Here is a 21,599-nt window from a genome sequence, read left to right as displayed (position 1 = left end):
ACTGAAACAGGATAAAAATCTGGCAGCAGGGGTCCCACTTTGCCCTGTTATAGTAATCGAAGCTGTGATTGGACATGGCACAGGGAGTGGAGTGGATGGGTGTGCACTTGCTTTCCAGGTTTCTGCTCCCCGTGTGTCCCTTACTGCATTTATCATCTTCAGCCCAATCAGTCTTGCTCTGTTAGGGGAACTGCCTAGTCCCTGTAAGTGATGGCATTTGTGACCCCATTGCAGGCAAAAATGTTTTCCCCCTTTTAGACATTGCTGGCAAAAATGTTTTCCCCCTTTTAGACATTGCTGGCTGAGCACGGTGGCTCATGCCTATAATCCCAGCACTTTGGGAGGCCGAGGTGGGTGGATCACTTGAGTCCCGGAGTTCAAGACCAGCCTGGGCAACGTGGGGAAACCCCGTAGCTAGGCGTGGTGGCACATGCTACTTGGTAGGGGCTGAGGTGGGAGGATCACCTGAGCCTGGGAGGCAGAGGTTGCAGTGAGCCGAGATTACGCCACTGGCACACCACTGTACTCCATCCTGGCTTACAGAGCAGGACCCTGTCTTAAAAAAAAAAAGGTAAAAACATTGCTGAGTTTAGCACCTGGACTTACAGCTCAGCAGGTGGGAATCCTTTTGTATTTGGGCCACTCATCATCTTGCTGGCATGTGAGGATTCACATCTCCTTATCACCTTACGTGTTTTCAGTTTTTATTTAATTTTATTAGTTCCCCACTTGACGTCCTTCTCTAGTTTTAATTCAGCTATGAATTAGTATTGAGAATTAGAATTTTTGGTGAAAAATTTGTCCTTAGTTGCAGAGTCACTGTCCTCTTTCCTTTTCACAGTGAGAACTGTTGTCTTCTTCCTGGCAACGTTTTATAGGATTCTATGGCCAGTGTTAATCACATAATTTGAGCTCACTTATTTTATATGACTGTACATTTAACAGAAGATTCTAAGACTGGGGTTTGAGGGAAATATGTTAAAGGTGCTGTGTACTGAATTGATCATAATGAATGAAATACTTTTATTTCCTTTCCCTTTGTAGCTGAGATGAGTGAACTGAGTATGGCACAGAAACCAGAAAAACTTTTGGAGCGCTGCAAGTACTGGCCTGCTTGTAAAAACGGGGATGAGTGTGCCTACCATCACCCCATATCACCCTGCAAGTGAGTACCACCCCCCCATCTCACCCTGCAAGTACCATCCCCCCATCTCACCCGGCAAGTGAGTACCATCTCCCCATCTCACCCTGCAAGTACCATCTCCCCATCTCACCCTGTAACTACCATCCCCCATCTCACCCTGCAAATACCATCCCATCTCACCCTGCAAGTACCACCCCCCATCTCACCCTGCAAGTATCATCCCCCATCTCGCCCTGTGTGAGTACCATCCCCCATCTCACCCTGCAAATACCATCCCCCATCTCACCCTGCAAGTACCATCCCCCACCTCACCCTGCAAGTACCATCCCCCACCTCACCCTGCAAATACCATCCCCCATCTCACCCTGCAAGTACCATCCCCCATCTCACCCTGCAAGTACCATCCCCCACCTCACCCTGCAAGTACCATCCCCCACCTCACCCTGCAAATACCATCCCCCATCCATCTCACCCTGCAAGTACCATCCCTTCTCACACTGCAAGTGAGTACCATCCCCCATCTCACCCTGCAAGTACCATCCCCCATCTCACCCTGCAAGTACCATCCCCCATCTCACCCTGCAAGTGAGTACCATCCCCCATCTCACCCTGCAAGTATCATCCCCCATCTCACCCTGCAAGTACCGTCCCCCATCTCACCCTGCAAGTATCATCCCCATCTCACCCTGCAAGTACCATCCCCCATCTCACCTTGCAAGTACCATCTCACCCTGCAAGTGAGTACCATCCCCCATCTCACCCTGCAAGTGAGTACCATCCCCCCATCTCACCCTGCAAGTCATAGCCAGCTGATTTTGGCTTTCAGTTTAGTGTCTATATCTTACACTTTATTTTGTTTTTCTTTTCCGTGGACAAGTTTTTAGTTTTATAACTAAATTGAGTGACAATTACCATGGCCCTCTCCAGAGTAGCATATTTCTTGTTCATGTATGTTTGTTGAGAGGCAAGGGTGGGGGGGCTTTGTTTGTGCCTCAGACCTGTGAGATACTGAAATACCTGGTGTTCCTTAAGAATTCTGTACATTTAAGCAGATGGGTATATGGTAGCTGCCCCAGTTTGTATGCATTTTGGCCACACACATTATACACAGATTTTGAGGAGTTGAGGGAAAAGTTAGTTATTGGTAATGAACATATTTTGGACTTAGGTTAAATTTTTCCTTACAAGCTGGCTGGCTCAATGTAATGAGCTTTGTGAGATGGCTTTTTGGGGCTTTTTTTTTTTTTTTTTTTTTTGGCCGGGGGTAGGTCCTATGGATGGAATCTTCATTTTTAACTCTTTTAAGGAGATGATGTGGGAATATACAGCTGTACACATAAGGAGAGTATGGGATGAGTCTTTTTGTATCACAGAGCCTTGCACAGAGGATGTGTTTATTAATGAGTTCACTGCATAAAATATATATCTTTCTTATTAAGTGGTGTGATTTTTATCACAAAAGCTTGTCTTTCTTGGTGGCTTGGCTTGAGTTAAAAGCCTGTGTTTGTGTTATCCCAAGCTTTGGAATAAATGATTGTGTCCTATTTTGATATATGGTCTTATTTTAAAATATTCTTTTTGTTGCTGTTGTTTTTGCATTTCTCAAAACAAGTAGTGACGGGGAGTGTAAAGAGCCCTTATACAAAAAAACTAATCATGCATTGAGAAGATTGAATATGAAATATGCTTTTTTTGTTTTGTAGAGCCTTCCCCAATTGTAAATTTGCTGAAAAATGTTTGTTTGTTCACCCAAATTGTAAATATGATGCCAAGTGTACTAAACCAGATTGTCCCTTCACTCATGTGAGTAGAAGAATTCCAGTACTGTCTCCAAAACCAGGTGAGTGACTTACTGTCCTACTACATTTGGGTAAAAAATTTAAAATGGCATTTTGTGACTGTAAATGGAATTGAACAAACAAAAGATGGTTTTAGAAATAATTTTGGCAGGATCAGTTAATCCAACCAGTCTTTAAAGAGCAAGTGTGCCTATCTGTAGTATTCCGAAGTATTTTGACTAGTGAATATATAAACCTTACCATTCTAATTTAAAAATGGTTTTCACTTTCAAAGAAAATATCAGTAGGCTGCATTAAAAATGGATTTTCCAAACAGATTGGAGATCAGTCCTGGTTTTTATTTTGTTAGCAGTTGCACCACCAGCATCACCTTCCAGTAGTCAGCTCTGCCGTTACTTCCCTGCTTGTAAGAAGATGGAATGTCCCTTCTATCATCCAAAAGTAAGAACTTCTATTTTCTCAAAAATCAATTTAGTGATCAACGTCTCAATTTCCTCATTTAACTTCTTGTCAGAGTTACTACGTTGGTGCAAAAGTAATTGCGATTTTTGCCAGTAAAACTATTAAGTTCCTTCATTGTCATTGAACCTCCGTCTGGCCCCTTAGGCCAAGTGGTCTGAAACTGTTCAATGTTAGTATCCTAAGCACTCAGTGGGGAGAAGCATATCTTTGCTAGTCACACTTTCCATTATTCCCTGCATTTAAGTATATGGATGGGTTTTAGCGGGGGTTGGGGGGCAGTTTGAATCTAATGTCAGAACTGAGATGATGAAATCCAGTAGGTACTGCTTAGAACCATCCAAACTTGTACTGATGGTTTTGTCTGTGTGCTGAAGATTGATGATGGTTGATGAATCTCCAGATGTTTAGTTGGTCAGAATGAATTATCTTCTTGCCCTGGTAGCCTGAGGACCATATGAAAGGCCTTCACTTGCCCCATCTGTAACTGGGCGTAGATGAGGGTACTCAGTGAAGAGTGTAAGGGATAATTAGAAGTTTTATGGTATGCTAAACTACCTTTTGAAATTTTACTTGCTGTGATTCTTTGACTAGAATTTTGTGTCTGAAGGGTAAGTCCATTTTTCAAGGCTTCATTAATATTAAAATGGTCCTTATAGATGGAATCTCTTACTCTGTTAATGGTTAGGGTGGGCTGGTTATTGTCTCTTAAGTTATACGTTGGCCAGGTGGGGTGGGTCAGGCCTGCTATCCTAGTACTTTGGGAGGTAGAGGCAGAAGTGGAGGGATCATTTGAGCCCGGGAGTTTGAAACCAGCCTAGGCAACATTTAAGAGACCCCATCTCTTAAAAAAAAAAAACAAAAAACCAAAAAAAAAAAAACCAGGCTTAGTAGCACACGCCTGTAGTCCCAGCTACTCGGGAGGCTGAGGCGAGAGGTCATGCCACTGCACTCCAGCCTGGGTGATAGAGTGAGACCCTGTCTCAAATAATAAAATAATGTGTTTATCAGCCTTGTAGATATTGTTGAAGCTCTGTTATCTCTATTCAGCACTGTAGGTTTAACACTCAGTGTACAAGACCGGACTGCACATTCTACCATCCCACCATTAATGTCCCACCACGACATGCCTTGAAATGGATTCGACCTCAAACCAGGTAAACATTCAAATTCGTTTTTCTAATGTCAGTTCAAATTCGTTTTTCTAATGTCAGTTCAAATTCTTTTTTCTAATTTGCAGTTTCTTAATTTATAAGCACACAAAATTGGAAACTAGACTGTTACATTGAATTTTTTTCTTTGCTGTTTAATTATACAAGGGTCCTTTGGCAAAATAATTTACTACATGGGCTAAATTTTACATTATCCAGTGGTTACTTTTTTACCTAGATTATCTTGCTGTGTTGCCCAGGTTGGAGTGCAGTCACACTATCATAGCTCACTGCAGCCTCAAACCCCTGGGTTTAATCCATCCTCCCACCTCAGCCTCCCACTTGTAGCTGAGACTACAAGCGTGTGCCACTATACCTGGCTAATTTCTTTTATTTTAAGTAGAGATGGGGTCTTGAACTCCTGAGCTGAAGCGATATCCTTCCACCGTGGCCTCCCAAAGTACCAGGATTACAGGCATGAGCCACCACACCCAGCCAGATTTTAACTTCTCATTATATACTACGCAAGCATATACTAAGGCCAGCAGGAGTATATATACATGTACTGTACTTGAATTTCACATCCATTTTCTTTGACATTAGCAACTGGGAAATACTGAAAGGAAGTTTCAAAGTATTTTAGTGTGGCCAAAAAATTTAATTACAGATGGTATTATCTTTTATCTACCTGACATAATTGAATTATTTTAAAAAATCTGCCGTTTATATTGTAATCTTATGACCAAATATTTATTGCTTAAAACTAGTCAACTTTTTAAACTGAGATAGATGGTATATATGGATACAAAGCAGATAATTAAAACAATTTTTGGTTCTGTTCTCTCAGCGAATAGCACCCAGTCCTGCCTGGCAGAAGATCATGCAGTTTGGAAGTTTCCGTGTACTGATGAAAGACACTCTACAGAACTTGTCAAATCTTTGAAACTTGGAATATATTGCTTTCATAATATGAAGTTTTATTGCCTATCTGAAGTGTCTAATTTTTCAAGTTTGTAAGTTTATTAAGTGGTTTTAACATTGGGTGTTTTTGTTTTTACTATGAAAAGACAGCCTAAGGAAGAGCTAAATTCTGTTAAAATATTTGGGGCATGTTTATGCACTGCTGTTGTGAGGATCAGCATATGAAATTGACATCATGGTTAGTAATGGACTGCAGCTTGGGGAGGGGGGCTACATGGTTGCTTTGTGAGTGGAGAGATGCAGTGAGGCAGTTGTCATTATTCTAAAAATTGAACTGCTTTCACTTTTCCCAAAGATTATATAATGTTCATAATCCACCATGAAAACAGCATTGGCCAAAGGTACTGAGGCTGCTTAAAATATTCAATTCTGCTTTTTAATTTTTAAATGAATTTAGTTTGAAAAGCATGATTATACAGGCCTCTCAGGCTGAGTGCTACTTTGGTAAAGTTCCCAGTTTTCCTGCCTTCTGTGACAGGATGAATGAGGTGGGTATGGACGGTGGAGGCAGCTGGAATGGCAAGTACAGAAAATAGGAACAGTTCTATACAGTGCTCTCATTTACTAATAACATAATGCCTTCTAAATAATCACAAAATTATACAAATTTTTTTACAAGTATTTACATACTGTATCCGAAAACAGACTTTAAAGTCACAAGATTATAAGTGTACATATATATTCTCACATTCTGAAAAATAACATTCTCAGAAGCCACAGAAAATATACTTAGTTACTACTGAAGATAATTTTTGAAATGTAAAAATTAGATTTAAATAGTATATTTTAAATGACAGAACTATAATTACAGAGATCAGATAGGTAAACTGTAAGATAGGATGAAACTTTTGGCCTACTGTATTACTTAGAGTTTTTTTTGTGTGTGGTTTCTAAAACTGTTAAGGCAAGAAGTGTCAAATGCTTTAAAGTTAAATAACAGATCACTGATTTCAAAGACTTGGTGTATAGTGTTAAAAATGAAAGCTTAAAAGGTGGTTAGAAAAGTGGATTAATGCAAAAGGGGTAATAAAGACTGCAACATTCTCAGGACCAAATTAAACTGCTAAAAAAAAAAGTTCATTGACTTGCTTAGTCATATACCCAAATGATGATAAACCTACATGTGCAAAGGCTCACGTTTAAAATTGTCAAGCCAGCAGTCTACTGTTGTGTTGCCATTGCTTTTCCATTGGGAGAAGAAAGAATTAACCAGTCATTAAACCATTTGGTAAGTTGCACTTTGCTGTGCTGATCCCACAGGAAAGGCTTGAAACACGAGAAGCAGCAAAGACAGAGCACACAAGCACATAAGGCTATTGTCTTTGGCTTGGGTGAAATGACAGTTTCTCTTCATTCTAAAAGTTTACTCCATTGAATTTAAGGCATTTGTTCATTCCAGTGTTGAGATGCTTTACGTCTCTGCAGAAGAAATTTATTTTAAATTGTTTAAATATCTGGAAATACTTTTAGCTATCATTTATAAATAGTTTCGTTCTCAGTTTCACTATAAAGAACAAGAGGGAAACGAGTTTAATTTAGTTCAGCCATTTTACAAGGAAATAGAATACTAAAATCTGATTGTTTTTTGCTATTTAATAGACACTGCCCAGACACATATTTAAGAGTTTAATCTTTCAGTTGCTATGGCTTATGAACAAGCTAAGGTTGACCATAAAACATTTGTTGGATGACGTGGTCTAAAATGATCACCACAAAAAGGGACCACAAAAAAGAAAGGAAATGAGCACGGTTGGCGATTGGAAGCAAGGGTACCAGAGGGCATGGTGTGCTTTGGGCATGCATTTTATACATAAAATGAATGGAACAAAAGGTGCCAGAACTCCCAGGTTACACAATCAGGAGCTTAGATACTGCACACAAAAATAATTCTCTGGGTTAAAAAAGTAAACATAGGGCAGATTCTGTATGGCCTATCCTGTTTCTTCACCTTCCCCTCGTTGCTGGCTGATGCCGCGAGGTGGTCAGCTGATGACTACTTAGTCAATATGACCTTTAGTCGTGAAACTGACAGCAGTAGTGATTAAGGCTGACTTAATCAGGTTGGCCACTTTGAAGGACAAAAATACAGTGGAAACAGTTTTATTCTATGTAGTTTACATGCTTAAGGTTACAGAGGTTCTACCTGCACTGTAATGGAAATATAATTTCTCTGTAGCCAAAAGCTGGCAAACTTGACCCAGAGGGAAAATTTAAAACTGCAGCAGGCTCAAATGTAGAGTATTTTTCTTTTTATGGGCAGGTTGTTCAGGGATTTCTTTTTCCCCCTTTAATTTATTGACTGACTGTAAATACATGAGTAGAAACTTAATAGTCATGTATTTCAAAATTTGGCTTAATTTAGGAGAATCCATTGATGAACGAGTACCAACTTATGTTTCAAGCTTCTTAGCCCCATAATCAGTCCTTCAGCCACAGCTATTTAGAGCTTTAAAACTACCAGGTTCAGTCACTGGTTATGCTTTCTGTGATGTAATTTAGTCATTTCTATTTTTAGTATTAACCAAGTATTAGACACAGAAAATAGGTATTAAGAATCTTCATATATCCTGTCAGACCAAATGGGATTCCAGGAACCTAAAGCGATCTATTATGCTATAAAGATAATTTAACACATTAAAAACTCATAGGGTCAATACAGCATCTTAAACCTCACACTTAGAAAAATATATTTTTAAATAGCAGTCTACATGATTTTCAATCTTCAGGAAACTACAGATAGGCTAGACAGCGAATTCCTGAATGATGAGTACTGATCTTTGGCAGCATTTAAAGTGAAAAGAAATAAGGATCTAAGAATTCAGCCCTAATCCACTAAAAAAAGGAATTCTAACTGACAAGTTTTTACAAATGGAGTTGGGTTCATTCATTTTGGAAATAAACCTATGGAGTGGCACACATCTAAACAAATTTTCCCAATAGAAAAAAGGCTATAAAAATTTTATTCCAAGAGTGATTAAATTGTATAATGTTGTATATGTGAATTTAACACTTGTTTACATGTTAAACAAATGTGTATATATTAGACTACATTAAATATGCAATTCTCTCTTCCAGTTAAATACTGTTGCTCCCTAAAACCCTTACACTGTACACCATTGGGAGTGGTTGTTCATCATACTGCTTTTCCATTAGTGAGGCTACAGTTCTGTGTTTTAAATGTGCGATTAGAGAGATGGCGTCTGAACATAAACTGATGGCTCGAAAATGAAAATGGAAATGTAGCAGCCATATACTGCTAACTTTGGATCTGTTCCTGAATTCAAAACTACTAGGAGAAAAGTGTCCTTTATAAAAAAGGACCTTATTAATGCCTAAAAAACATCATATTCTCTAGGAAAGCTTGTGTCTGTTTCCTTAGGGAAAATGTCTGCCTTTTAAAAACTGTGATCCTTTAGGATGAACATGACTTTCCCTTTCCTTATGGAAATGCAAGAATAAAATATCTCATTAAACAATGAACCTTGAAAATAAAATATAAACACTAAGAAACCATTTTGCTAAAAAGATAATGAAAATTATCCAAATTGGGTTTTTGAGTTTTTCTGTAAAGAGTGCTCTACCCTAAATTTTCCCAGCAGGTCTGCCGAAATCGCACACTTCCCAATACAGGGGGACTTGGCCTTTACCATCAAGTATTCGATCCTTCCTTGAAATGGCATTATCTGGCAGTGTATGGATTATGGATTATACCCAGTGCATATAGCAAATATTTTGAACAGATTAGTCTTTCACATTTTGATGATTCTGGGCATTTCCCCCTGTTACAGTCTTGGGTTAGCACCACTTGACCATGCAGGGTTGGGTTTTGGTTTTTCTTTCTGTAATTCTGGTCTCAAAGTTAATTTGTGTAGTCATCTCAGCATCTCTCAGTGAGGCGTATGTACACATTTCCAGACAAATAAGCTGCAATCAGAGAAGAAAATTGCAGGGTGTTAATTACGTTTTTAGATTTTCATAACAGTTTAATATTTTTCAGTTGCGCTTTCAAGTTACGTGTGTAATATTTTTCTTCATTAACTCCTTTTATTCTGTATTTGCATAAATATGAGATTCTGAAGAGCCATCTGGTTATACTACCTTCTACTAATGTTGACTAGCTGGTTTCATAAACCGAAGCTGTAGGAGTTGTTGTATTAAGTCTCTTAACTAGTAACATAGTCTTCTCTTCTTCATGGGCTGAGAAAGTTACTAACCTGCAGTCATCACCTCCAGCACTAACAACATGTCGATCACCACTGGTAAATCGAATATTTGTCACATGGGGCGAATGACCCAAGAACCTTTTGTGTTTTGCCTAAAAAACAATGACAGACAAAGCTCAGGGCATTTGGTGCACACTGAAGTCAAAGGCTCTTAATTAGGAACTATAATCTCTATCACAAGAGCTGTGGAGAGAGTAGGGAGTTGGCACTGCAGCCAGTGATTAGAATGCTTTTTCAGCGTGAGTAGTGGATCTGCAAAACCAGGCTGTGTGGGCAGTCAGATGTCTACAGGTACTCTGACAATTTTTCTCTAAGGAAAAGCATTTGAAATTTGATAACTGATTATAAGTTTGGTGAAAAGCTAATTACAGCTTTCGTAGGATAGTTCCAAAGACGGTATTACTCGAGGGAGAGGATTTGTTTCTAATAGCTTTTATTTCAAAGTACATAGATTTAGAAAGTTTGGGGAAAAATTTAGAAATTAGGACAAAACACTTTAAATATATGGGAAATTAGGACAAAACATTTTAATATATGGGAAAAAGTGCTGATGATAAGACATCAAAATTAGGAGTAAACTGATAATAGTAAACAAAACACAGACTTACAAATTTTTCTGGACATGGGAAGTCAAATAACTTAACCATGCCAAAGTCATCTCCTGTTACAAGACTGATTCCTGAATGAGATACACAGGCACAGTTGACATCAGCTTTCTCAGCATGTCTGGACCAGATTCCCAAAACCTCATCTCCTAGAATACTAGAGGGAAGGAACAAAAGAAAACTCATTATAGCAAGTGCGGGCAGGTTGACTATATTCAAAAAGTTTCTTGGCAATTAATCTCTAAGTACCCTATCATGTTACTTAAAATACAGGAAGTAAATTATGGTAAGGTAAGTTGTTTGGCGACCTGAATTTCATCAGGATATCAACTCCTGCCTTTTAAAAATGAAATTTTATAATTTGAAGGGTTTCTAGATTAATCCTTTTAAGATTAAAGTAGTACTTTATGAAAACTGATAGAACTATTTTTAATTTTGTTGTTGTTGTTTTTTTGTTTTTGAGAACGGAGTTTTCTCTCGTTACCCAGGCTGGAGTGCAATGGTACGATCTTGGCTCACTGCAGCCTCTGCCTCCTGGGTTAAAGCAATTCTCCTGCCTCAGCCTCCCAAGCAGCTGGGATTACAGGCATGCGCTACCATGCCCGGCTTATTTTGTATTTTTAGTAGAGACAGGGTTTCTCCATGTTGGTCAGGCCAGTCTCGAACTCCCAACCTCAGGTGATCACCCCCGCTTGGCCTCCCAAAGTGCTGGGATTATAGGCTGAGCCACCGCGCCTGGCCGAAAACTGATAGAACTATTTTTCAAATTAAAAGTGCTACTTGGCTGGGTTGGGCAGCACATACTTGTAATCCCAACATTTTGGGAGGCTGAGGCAGGAGGACTGCTTGAGGCCAAGAGTTTGAGACCAGCCTGGGCAATACTGTGAGATCCCTATCTCTACAAAAATAAAAATGACTTATGACATAGTCATAAGTCATTTTCAGAGATGGGGTCTCACTATGTTGCCCAGGCTGGTATCAAACTCCTAGGCTCAATTGATCCTCCCACCTCGGCCTGCTGCATCAGAGATTTCAGGCATGAGCCACTATATGCCTGGCTGATAGAGGAATTTGATGGCATTTTTCATTGACCAAAAAAATGGATAGTCATGTTACCTGTCATAACAGGCAGAAAATTTGAACAAATTTGGAAGCTTTGACTTCTAATAGATTCAAGATAGCATTCCTTTAGATAGAGAATTAATAACAGTTGCTTAACAGTGCCCAATACCTTTTTGCCAGTCATTAAATTTAATGTTAAGAAAAATATCAGGGTATCTTTAAAGTTAAAACTTTGATTTCCTTTAAAAAAAAAAAACTTGATAAATCATGGAAACTGATAAAACATGGAAACATATTCAATAAAAAGGGGTCCCAACATGAACATACCATTTCAAAATATGGTAACAAAAACTTGAAACTCAATTACTATTCCTTAGTGGAATGGCTCTAACAGTTCAGAAATAGGATTTTCCAATTTTTCTAACTGGCCTTCAAAGTCAGTTCTCGCCTTGTGAATATGTAAGTATTTACCTAGTCCATGTAGCCCAAGTAATTCTGTCAATAGCGGCATGATCCATAAGATGTTTTCCTGAAGGCACTTCATAGACATGCCGTTTATAGCAGCCACTAGAGACCTTCCATCGGATTAAAATGGGACAATAATTCCATTAGGTGAGTGACAAAATCCACAGGGGGTTTACAGAATACTAGCATATTGCTACTTGATTTACATGTCTAACATCATTAAGTATGCAAAAGATCACTACAAAAACTTAGAGGAGAAAAGCACGGATAAGTGGGGGAGGAAAGGGAGCTGTAGGTCAGAAGGTACAAAGGGAGAAGTTGAGAAGCTGGAGCTCCGGAGCTCAGGAACTTTAAATGCATTCACTAAGATGAAATGTAAAAGCAGAAGAACTTGCCACCTGGGTATATAGTATTGGTACTGCACCTGGAGATATCTGCTATCTGCAGAGAAGTCCATTTGAATGACAAAGCTTGGAATGTCTTTGCAGTAGCTGATTCTGTTAAGAGTGGGGCCCAAAGTTAGGTCATAAAAATCCACTGAGTTCTCACTAGAACCTACTGCCAGATACCGGGAATCCGGACTAAATCTGAATCAAAACAAAACATGTAAAAAGTATTAGACCACATGAAGTATTATAAATACTTAAGATCAGTGACTTTTCCTTTCTAGTTCTTAAAAGTCACATGTGATAAGGCCTCAAATAGATTTACCTGACAGACACAACTGATTATGTATACTGAGATTGTCTGGGTTACATGAAATAAGGAAGCTTTATATTTTACTTCAATTTAAAATATTTCCCCAATTGTCATCTCCCAATTCCTTTACAAACATCTAATGGTTTAAAAAAACTTTCTTAGGCCGGGCCTGGTGGCTCACACCTATAATCCCAGAACTTTGGGAGGCGGAGGCAGGCAGATCACCTGAGGTCGAGAGTTTGAGACCAGGCTGACCAACATAGAGAAACCCTGTCTCTACTAAAAATACAAAATTAGCCAGGCGTGGTGGTGTGCACCTGTAATCCCAGCTACTCGGGAGGCTGAGGCAGGAGAATCACTTGAACCCGGGAGGCACAGGTTGCAGTGAGCCGCGATTGCGCCATTGCACTCCAGCATGGGCAACAAGAGCAAAACTCCATCTCAAAAAAAAAAAAACTTTAATTTTTTAAATAGAGGTGGGGTCTCACTATGTTGCCCATCTGGTCCCAAACTCCTGGCCTCAAGCAATCCTTCCCCCTTGGCCTCCCAAGGTACTGGGATTACAGGTGTGAGCCACCACACCCAGTCAGAACATCTCAGCTTTTAAAAGCCATTAGCATTACATAATTAATAAGCTAACAATTCATTAAGATAGTTTTCTGGGAGCCGCTGTGGCTCAGGCTGGTTGCCCTGGCACTCGGGGAGACGAGGCTACATGTTCGAGGCCAACCTGGCCAATATTGATTAAAAAAAAAGATAGTTTTCTTCCATCTGGAAAAAATGTCTTAATATTAAGCAAAGAACACAGCCCAGCTTAACTAACCTCCAGTTATTAAGGTGAAATGACACAACTTGAATCTTGGAAGAACTTTTTTTTTTTTTTTTTTGAGATGGAGTCTCGCTCTTGTCCCCCAGGCTGGAGTGCGGTGGCGCAACCTCCACCTCCCGGGTTCAAGCGATTCTCCTGTTTCGGCCCCCCGAGTAGCTGGGATTACAGACGCCTGCCACCACGCCCAGCTAATTTTTGTATTTTTAGTTGAGACGGGGTTTCACTACGTTGGCCAGGCTGGTCGAGAACTCCTGACCTCAGGCGATCTGCCTGCCTCGGCCTCCCAAAGTGCTGGGATTACAGGCGTGAGCCACCGCGCCCAGCCTGAAGAACTTATTTAAAAGACAAAGTGAAATGCTATTTGCCTAGCAATCCTTGGAGTCATATGGGACAATTCAGTCTCTTGAAATGGCCCATGAGTCTTATTGAGGTACGATAGAGACATGTAAAAGCTAAGGGAAACCACTGTTACTGTTTTATATATTGAAGTTCTGAGGAAGGTTTCATTTGTAAAAGGATTTTACTGATGAAAAGCGTACAAGCTTTTGACAGACCTAGATTCAATAATCTTATCTACTGATCACATGGAAGTACTCCGTAAATGGTAGCCACTGTTGAAAAATGCTTAAGCACTGAAAAACAAAGGTTTAAGAAACATTTCAATTAATTTGGATTCTGGAACATTTAATCAATAGGTGTTGATTAAATTAATGAACTACATATTCTCAAACTGAGGTTATTAAGAGAAGATATGTTTGGAATCACAACTTTAGTTTTCCAGGGTGACAACTTTTGAAGGGCAGATGGCTCTCTTGTATTACCGTGGGAGATACCTCTTGGTGGGATGAACTTAATGGACATGGCTAAGTGTTAACATGAATTCATCAAACATTACCTACTAGTACTTGCTATTATAAGGGACCATGGTTGGTGCCCAGTGGGTTTATAATTTAGCAAGAAGAATTAAGTATACAAACAGCCATATTTTAGCATGCAATTTATAATATGGGAAATGCTACAGGCCCTGGGGACCTCTTTTTGAAGGCATGGCTGAGGATAATTTTACAAATGGAAGTTAAGTATATACTAGAAACTCTATTCCATTTGTTCACTAACCTGATATCATGGATTGCACATCTCCTGTCTCTCTTCTTTCCCCATATTTTTAGAGAACTCACTAGTAAAATGATAAATTCTCCATTTTTCATTCCAATAGCCACCATGTCCCCTTCAGGGCTATAACACACAGTACGAGCAGCATGCCCCAAATTCACTTTGTTTAACATCTTCTGCATTTAAAAAAAAAAAAGTCATAGGAAACAACATTAAGTGAAGTACTTCTAAATTATGCCAGTTTCCCCCCAAAATTCTCAACATAATTCTGATAGTTCTTTAAGTACTAGCAATTTAGAACTTCCAACTTTTCTTTTTAGAAGTTGTAACCTCTTTCAAAAAAATTATCTATACTTACTTTATCAGCAATATCCCAAAGTCTCACTGTTCCATCTTCTGCAGCAGAAAGGAAAAAATCCCTGGAAGGATGTGTTGCTAGTCCCCAGATTGGCCCATCCACATGACCGTTAACTAAAATATTACAAGCTGCATTTTTCTCTCCAACTTCAATTATTTCAGCATTCCTTGTCCCAACAAGGATCTTGCCCTGAAACACAAGCAGGACCAATACATTGAATGTAATACAACAGCTGCTCTTCTTCATAATATAAAAATGACCCTATTGACCTGCTTTCAGAGAACTTTTTGCTTTGAGCTAATCTAGTAGCAAGGCAGTCATTAGCTCATGCAAATTTTTCTATGACTACAGGCACACATCTATCTGTAAGCACACTGGGCTAGATTACATATTAGAGTCCATGCTACAGAATAGAACTTTTCTGTGGCAGTACACCTGGATTCTTCAATAATCAAAGTTTTTATTTGATAATCTTAGGATTTCCAAACTGGGGTAAGTGCAGTGGGATATACGAAAAAAGTAATAGAATTTATTTTTTAGCTAAAAAGTAAAAGCTTAACTACAATTTAATATGCAGACTGAAGATAATATCCATATGATTTATAAATACACAAGTACAAACATGCTCAAAAATTTTCATAGGAATTGTAGTTTTGAATTTTTATTTTGAAATTAACACATAATTATACATATTTATGGGGCATAGGGTAATGCACATAAAAACCTCAGACATTTATCATTTCTTAGTGATGGAAACTTTCAAAATCCTCTCTTGTAAATACCTGAAAATACATAAATACATGATTCTTAACTATAGTCATCCTACAGTACCACAGAATACTAAAACGTACTGCTCCTATCTGGCTGTGTAAACTTGTATCCTTTAACCAGTCCTTCCCTATCCCCCTGCCCTCCCCCTTCTCCACCTCCAGTAACCACTATTCTACTTTCCACCCCTGTGGGATCAACTTTTTTAGTTTCTGCACAGGAGTGAGAACATGTATTTATCTTTCTCTGCCTGGCTTATTTCACTTCACATCATGTCCTCCAGTCTCATCCATGTTGCCACCAAGAATGACAGAATTTCATTATTTTTTATGGCTGAGTAGTATTCCATTGTTTATTGCACGTTTTATCAAGGGAATGTGTGTTTTTTTAAAAAATGGAGACAGCCGTCATAATATAAATGAGCCAACTGGCAAGGGTTTTCAATTCTGTCTACTAGAGTTGTTGAATTGGCACATTCTAGAAAATATTGGAGGTTTACATACAGTATTTAGACAGAATAGCTTCCTAGCTTATGCACCACACTGGTGCTAACTGTGGCAAAGAAAGCAGCAAAGACAGAGTAATGTTGGCAAGTAAATCCACCGTTATGCATTATTAAGTATTGTTCATTAAGCTGCAAAGGGTGACAGAATCACAGTAATAACCACTTTCTGTTTTCTGCTGCACTGTATCAGCTCATGGAACATCTTACTTTGCCTCTGCACACAGAACGAACACAATCTGTGGCTTGTCCTGTCTCAAGCCTGAAGGCACGGCACCGCCTCAGTTCCTGATCCCACAGTTTAACCGCTCCTCCTTCTTTTGACCTAAGTAAATAACCAAGCCAGAGTAAGTGTTTATTATTGGCTACTATAATTTTTATTATAAACAAATACTAAGTTATAAGCAGAATCCTTTAAAAAAAAAAAAAAGGCCCTGATAGTTATAATTTACTTCTAATATTCTTCTAAACTTTCTATGGCAATTTGAGGATATACTATATCTCAGTCAAAATAAACATCCAGTTTCAGTGAATTTTATTTTGAGAAATACTATTTTCTGACGTGAGCATAATTGTATTTAGCCTCTACCATACATTATCCTCTCTCATATTTTTTTTTTTTTTTTTAAGATGGAGTCTCGCTCTGTCTCCCAGGCTTGAGCGCAGTGGCATGATCTCAGCTCATTGCAACCTCTGCCTCCCAGGTTCAAGCGATTCTTCTACCTCAGCCTCCCGAGTAGCTAGGATTACAGGCATGCAACACCACACCCAGCTAATTTCTGTATTTTTAGTAGAGATGGGGTTTCACCATGTTGGCCAAGCTGGTCTCAAATACCTTGACCTCAGGTGATCTACCTGCCTCAGCCTCCCAAAGTACTGGGATTCCAGGCATGAGCCACTGTGCCTGGCCTCATAATACTTCTTGATTAGGAAGATGTAAAAAACAATTTTATTAAAAGGATAATGGAAATGTAAGGCAAAATAATAGAATTACAAATGCTATGCTACAGAGTTGATTTATTATTTATTTATTTTTTTTGAGACAGAGTCTCACTCTGTCACCTGGCCTGGAGTGCAGTGGTGTGATCTCAGCTCACTGCAACCTGTGCCTCACGGGTTCAAGCGATTCTTCTCCCTCAGCCTCCTAAGTAGCTGGGACTGCAGGCATGCACCACCATGCCTGGCTAATTTTTGTATTTTTAGTAGAGATGGGGTTTCACCATATTGGCCAGGCTGGTCCCAAATTTCTGACCTCGTGATCTGCCCGCCTCGGACTCCCAAAGTGTTGGGATTACAGGCATGAGCCACTGCAACTGGCCCAGAGCTTATTTTTGAAGGCCAAAACAGAAGCATATTTATTTCCTACCAGGTATTAAAATATCTCACTGGAACAGTTTAGCAGGCTTCTAGTGAGTGGGGGTGTGCAGGAGTAAATGACGTGGGAAATACAAGTGTTGGAGGACGAAATAGAGCCCATTTATGGATTTTCTCCTGGAAGGACTGAAAAATGTATTCCTTCCTTTTCTGCTAGATGAATTGCTTGTCTGAAAGCATGCCTCTGTGCATTCTTCCTTTATGTAAAAGGGACAAATTCTGCACTTGTGTTTAATTAACATATGTGGGTTCTTTCAATCCTGTATTGAAATGTACTTCTTAGTCACCTATATGTCACATTTTTGTTTTTGTTTTTGTTTTTTAAATGGGGTCTCACTCTGTCACCCAGGCTGTAGTGCAGTGGCACCATCATAGCTCACTAAAGCCTGGACCTCCCCAGGCTCAAGTGATCCTCCCACCTCAGCCTCCTGAGTAGCTGGGACTACAGGCATGTGCCACCACACCCGGCTAATTGTTGTGTTTTTTATAGCGATGGGGTTTTACCATGTTGCCCAGGCTGGTCTCGAACTCCTGGGCTCAAGCGATCCGCCTGCCTCAGCCTCCCAAAGTGCTAAGATTACAGGTGTGAGCCACTGTGCCTGGCCTACATGTCATGTTTCAATATGCATATGACTATGTTGGTGACAAATCAAATCATAAATATCTGGTTACTGTTGGGAGATTTGAAAATCACTCAGAAGAGACCTCTTCTCAAATTTTGAGGTCTTGTATAAAACAGTTTAAATTTGCCTCAAGCAAAAGGAAACAAGGCAGTTCTCTCTAGTTCCCTCATCCTTTTCTAAAGCAACAATGTGCATTCTACTCCTTAGAATTCATTCTGAAAAAAAAGAGAGCAGGCAGTCAAAATACAACCCTGGCTCCAGATTCCCCCATGGGCCTCCTACTCAGCACATACGTACACAGGCATACAGACATTAAGAAAAGTAACTCAACTTGTAGGACAACTACCTATCCACACCTCAGAAAAAGTATCACCCCAACATGAAAAAAACTGGAAGTGAATTAAGACCAGAAATGAGAATCAAATAGAAGGCACATAAAAGGTAATAAAGGAGAAGCATATGAGGAGGAAGGTCGGAGAGGACACTCTGTGTAGCTTAGAAACAACTAGAATAATTAACTGCAAACCTCAGGTAGGTCACAAATGCATAAATATTCTGTGAAAAGAAAGAGGACTCACGGCCTTTCCTTTCCCCCAGTCACGATAAGTCCATCTCGCAGGGTGGTGTACATGGCAAACACAGGCCCGTTGTGAGCTCTCGCCACGATTCTACACAATATGTGATCTTTCCACACACAGACATCACCACTGATGGTACCTGTAAACGTCAAGTTATTCTGAAAAGGAGTGGGGAAGGGGGAGACAAACTCATCAAAAGTTCAAATAGAGTTCAAATAGATAATTTTCTATGTATGTGTAATGCTGTCTCACCCTTGATACAAAGAGCATGCATCGTGTAGTGGCAGCAGCACTGAATTCACGAGTCAGGAAACCTGAACTGGAGGCTTAGCTTTTCCAAGTCTGTTGCTTATTAGCTAGAATAACCTTAGACAATTCTTCCCTTCCAATTCTAACATACTATAATTCTAGGGTTTATTTTTTATTTTTTTGAGATGGAGTTTCGCTCTTTGTTGCCCAGGCTGGAGTGCAATGGTGCGATCTCAGCTCACCACAACCTCTGCCTCCCAGGTTCAAGCGATTCTCCTGTCTCAGCCTCCCAAGTAGCTGGGATTACAAGCACCCGCCACCACACCCGGCTAATTTTTGTATTTTTAGTAGAGACAGAGTTTCACCCTGTTGGCCAGGCTGGTCTTGAACTCCTGACCTCAGGTGATCTTCCCGCCTCGGCCTCCCTAAGTGCTGGGAATACAGGCGTGAGCCACTGTGCCCGGCCTGAGCCACAGCGCCTGGCCTGGTCTTATATTAAGAATACCCAAAATGTTCAACTGAAATTTGACATGGCACAAACATTTCAATGGTCTTTTTCTCAAAAACATAAGTATACTTAAATATTCTAAAATTATAACTTTTCCTGTAAGTATTGCATACTCACATAAACAAAAAATCTACTTAGTTTTTTGATGCACCAAAGGATTTATACAGCCTAGCCAACGCAGGATATTAAAGGAAAGAGATGTGGATTGGAAGCCACAGGTCCAGATGAGATGGAATAAAGTGAGAGGAGAGCAGGGCTCCTGAACACCCTTCTGTCAGGACCAGGAATTCTGCTATTTCCTTCTGTCTCACTACCTCCTTCTTCCCTCGAAGTAGAGACACTGGCCCAGAGCACTTCCAGCTGTATGATAAGCAGTGTGTTAAATGATAAAAAGCAAAGGAAATCCTAAACCCTAGTACCACCTTAAATCACTTGAAAATCATGTTTCTTGATTTACCTTTCTCTCTGACAAATTTTTAGGACTATGAAGAACTACTAGGAAGACAGAAATTTTAGGATATTTAGGGTGACAATTAGAAGATTAAGGAAGGCTTTTGAGTATAACAGTAGTCCAAGGAATCAAATGTTCATCATAATCCTTACTATGGTGGCTCATGCCTGTAAACGCAGCACTTTGGGAGGTCAAGGTGGGAGGATCACATAGCTTAGGAGCTTGAGACCACCTAGGCAACATAGCGAAACCCTGTCTCTACTAAAAATGAAAAAAAAAAATTAGCCTAGCATGGTGGTTCCTGCCTGTAGTCCCAGCTACTAAGAAGGCTGAGGATCTCTTGATCCTGGGAGATGGAGGCTACAGTGAGCTATAATCGCACCATTGCACCCCAGCCCAGGTGACAGAGTGAGATATTGTGTCAAAAAAAAAAATCCTTTTTCCCCTCTCATTAACATTCTTTTCACTCCCTAATTTCTGAAAGAACTAGATTTTTGAAAGATGAAATATATGCTTGACCAGGGCATGTAATGATTAGCAGATCACAGTATCATCTCAACAACATTCATGTGGCTGATGATCTAAGGCAAGAGAACGTAAAGTAGTTAAAGTCACACTATGTGCATTTTAAGAGACATACTGCACCAAATGCAATAGCGAGCATGGTCTGCATCCGGGCATCTTCCAGTGTGCTCAGTAGCCCTTTTTTGCTAAGAAGAGCCCTTCCTGCCAGGGTCCAGAACTTCACATGTTTTACTCCCACTGAGACAAACTGGGTATCTGAATCTGGTCGGAATTCTGCCACAAAAATACGTTGATTGTGACCAGCTCTGCTGGCAATTTTGGCACCTGAAAAGATACAACAAAATTATCTAGGTTATTACAAGAACCAAGCTAATCAACAGCATCAAACAAATATGTAAAATACATAGTTCAAAAAACAAAGGCTTAGAAGAGAGGCCAATGGCCCCTGCTCTACCTAGCAATACATGATTTACAATTATTTGTGTATCGAGTCCTTTTCACTTATCTTCGCTCCATTAACTTTTCTTTATATAACTTAAATGTTTTGTCTAAAGTGTGGTAGGTAATATTATCTCGCTGATCTGCCATTATCATTAGAAATATACATAATTTTCATAAGAATCTCCAAAACCAATCAAATCATTAATAATACATAGTTTCTTGCTGGAAGAAAATAGCAGTGAATCATTTATAATATTAATAATGGTTTCATTAATTTATCTGTTTTGTGAAGTTACAGTTCCACTGGGCTTTTAAAGTGAAATATACCTACAGTACCACTGTGTACAGTATATTGTGTAGGCCTACACTGAATAATTATTTCAACCACCAACTTTAAGACAAATATTAAATACAGAATTCCTACTACCCTTGTATTCTTGTTTTTTTAAAAATCAAACACACAAAAGAATCCTACCTTCCTGCCATCTCCAAATGGTAATAGTATGTTCTGGGTCTAGTCCCACAGACAGCAGTAGTTTGCCAGTAGCACTGAAGCTGACTGAACATACTCCCTTTGAATGGTAGCATCTTAGGATAGATAAAGTCTGCTTGTTCATTGCATCCCAGATGTGAATAGAAGGAGCTGTAGCTAAATAAAGATAATATCAAAAAGTTGTAATCTACCTGTTATA

The 21,599-nt window shown here is 39.5% G+C and overlaps 2 protein-coding genes across 29 annotated transcripts in view; one reads left to right on the top strand and one right to left on the bottom strand.

Annotated features, from left to right (window-relative positions):
• The window catches only part of ZC3H14 (zinc finger CCCH-type containing 14), a 51,330-nt gene extending 44,218 nt beyond the window's left edge, over nucleotides 1-7,112 (top strand). For 4 of the 17 annotated variants that reach the window (XM_030803932.1, XM_030803924.1, XM_030803929.1 and 1 more), the window contains 5 exons: nucleotides 1,045-1,165; nucleotides 2,848-2,984; nucleotides 3,293-3,384; nucleotides 4,453-4,559; nucleotides 5,401-7,108. In XM_030803932.1, coding sequence (XP_030659792.1) covers nucleotides 1,045-1,165; nucleotides 2,848-2,984; nucleotides 3,293-3,384; nucleotides 4,453-4,559; nucleotides 5,401-5,407 — 464 coding nt within the window. In that variant the 3' untranslated portion in view covers nucleotides 5,408-7,108. Of the gene's footprint in view, nucleotides 1-1,044; nucleotides 1,170-2,847; nucleotides 2,985-3,292; nucleotides 3,385-4,452; nucleotides 4,560-5,400 lie in introns of those variants that run through there. The other 13 variants (XM_030803923.1, XM_030803930.1, XM_012498170.2 and 10 more) reach the window with 8 other exon arrangements.
• Nucleotides 6,517-21,599, bottom strand: part of EML5 (EMAP like 5) — a 179,354-nt gene continuing 164,271 nt past the window's right edge. For 5 of the 12 annotated variants that reach the window (XM_003260857.4, XM_030803911.1, XM_012498169.2 and 2 more), the window contains 11 exons: nucleotides 21,383-21,556; nucleotides 20,582-20,790; nucleotides 18,734-18,891; nucleotides 16,369-16,483; nucleotides 14,889-15,077; nucleotides 14,534-14,706; nucleotides 12,314-12,476; nucleotides 11,896-11,999; nucleotides 10,366-10,519; nucleotides 9,749-9,849; nucleotides 6,517-9,458 (listed from right to left, as the gene is read on the bottom strand). In XM_003260857.4, coding sequence (XP_003260905.2) covers nucleotides 9,422-9,458; nucleotides 9,749-9,849; nucleotides 10,366-10,519; nucleotides 11,896-11,999; nucleotides 12,314-12,476; nucleotides 14,534-14,706; nucleotides 14,889-15,077; nucleotides 16,369-16,483; nucleotides 18,734-18,891; nucleotides 20,582-20,790; nucleotides 21,383-21,556 — 1,577 coding nt within the window. In that variant the 3' untranslated portion in view covers nucleotides 6,517-9,421. Of the gene's footprint in view, nucleotides 9,459-9,748; nucleotides 9,850-10,365; nucleotides 10,520-11,895; nucleotides 12,000-12,313; nucleotides 12,477-14,533; nucleotides 14,707-14,888; nucleotides 15,078-16,368; nucleotides 16,484-18,733; nucleotides 18,892-20,581; nucleotides 20,791-21,382; nucleotides 21,557-21,599 lie in introns of those variants that run through there. The other 7 variants (XM_030803912.1, XM_030803910.1, XM_030803913.1 and 4 more) reach the window with 7 other exon arrangements.

The sequence above is a fragment of the Nomascus leucogenys genome, chromosome 22a, assembly GCF_006542625.1.
Source record: "Nomascus leucogenys isolate Asia chromosome 22a, Asia_NLE_v1, whole genome shotgun sequence".
Taxonomy (NCBI): domain Eukaryota; kingdom Metazoa; phylum Chordata; class Mammalia; order Primates; family Hylobatidae; genus Nomascus; species Nomascus leucogenys.
The sequence above is the reverse complement of the archived record's forward strand: the minus strand, read 5'-3'. Positions and strand labels throughout refer to the sequence as shown.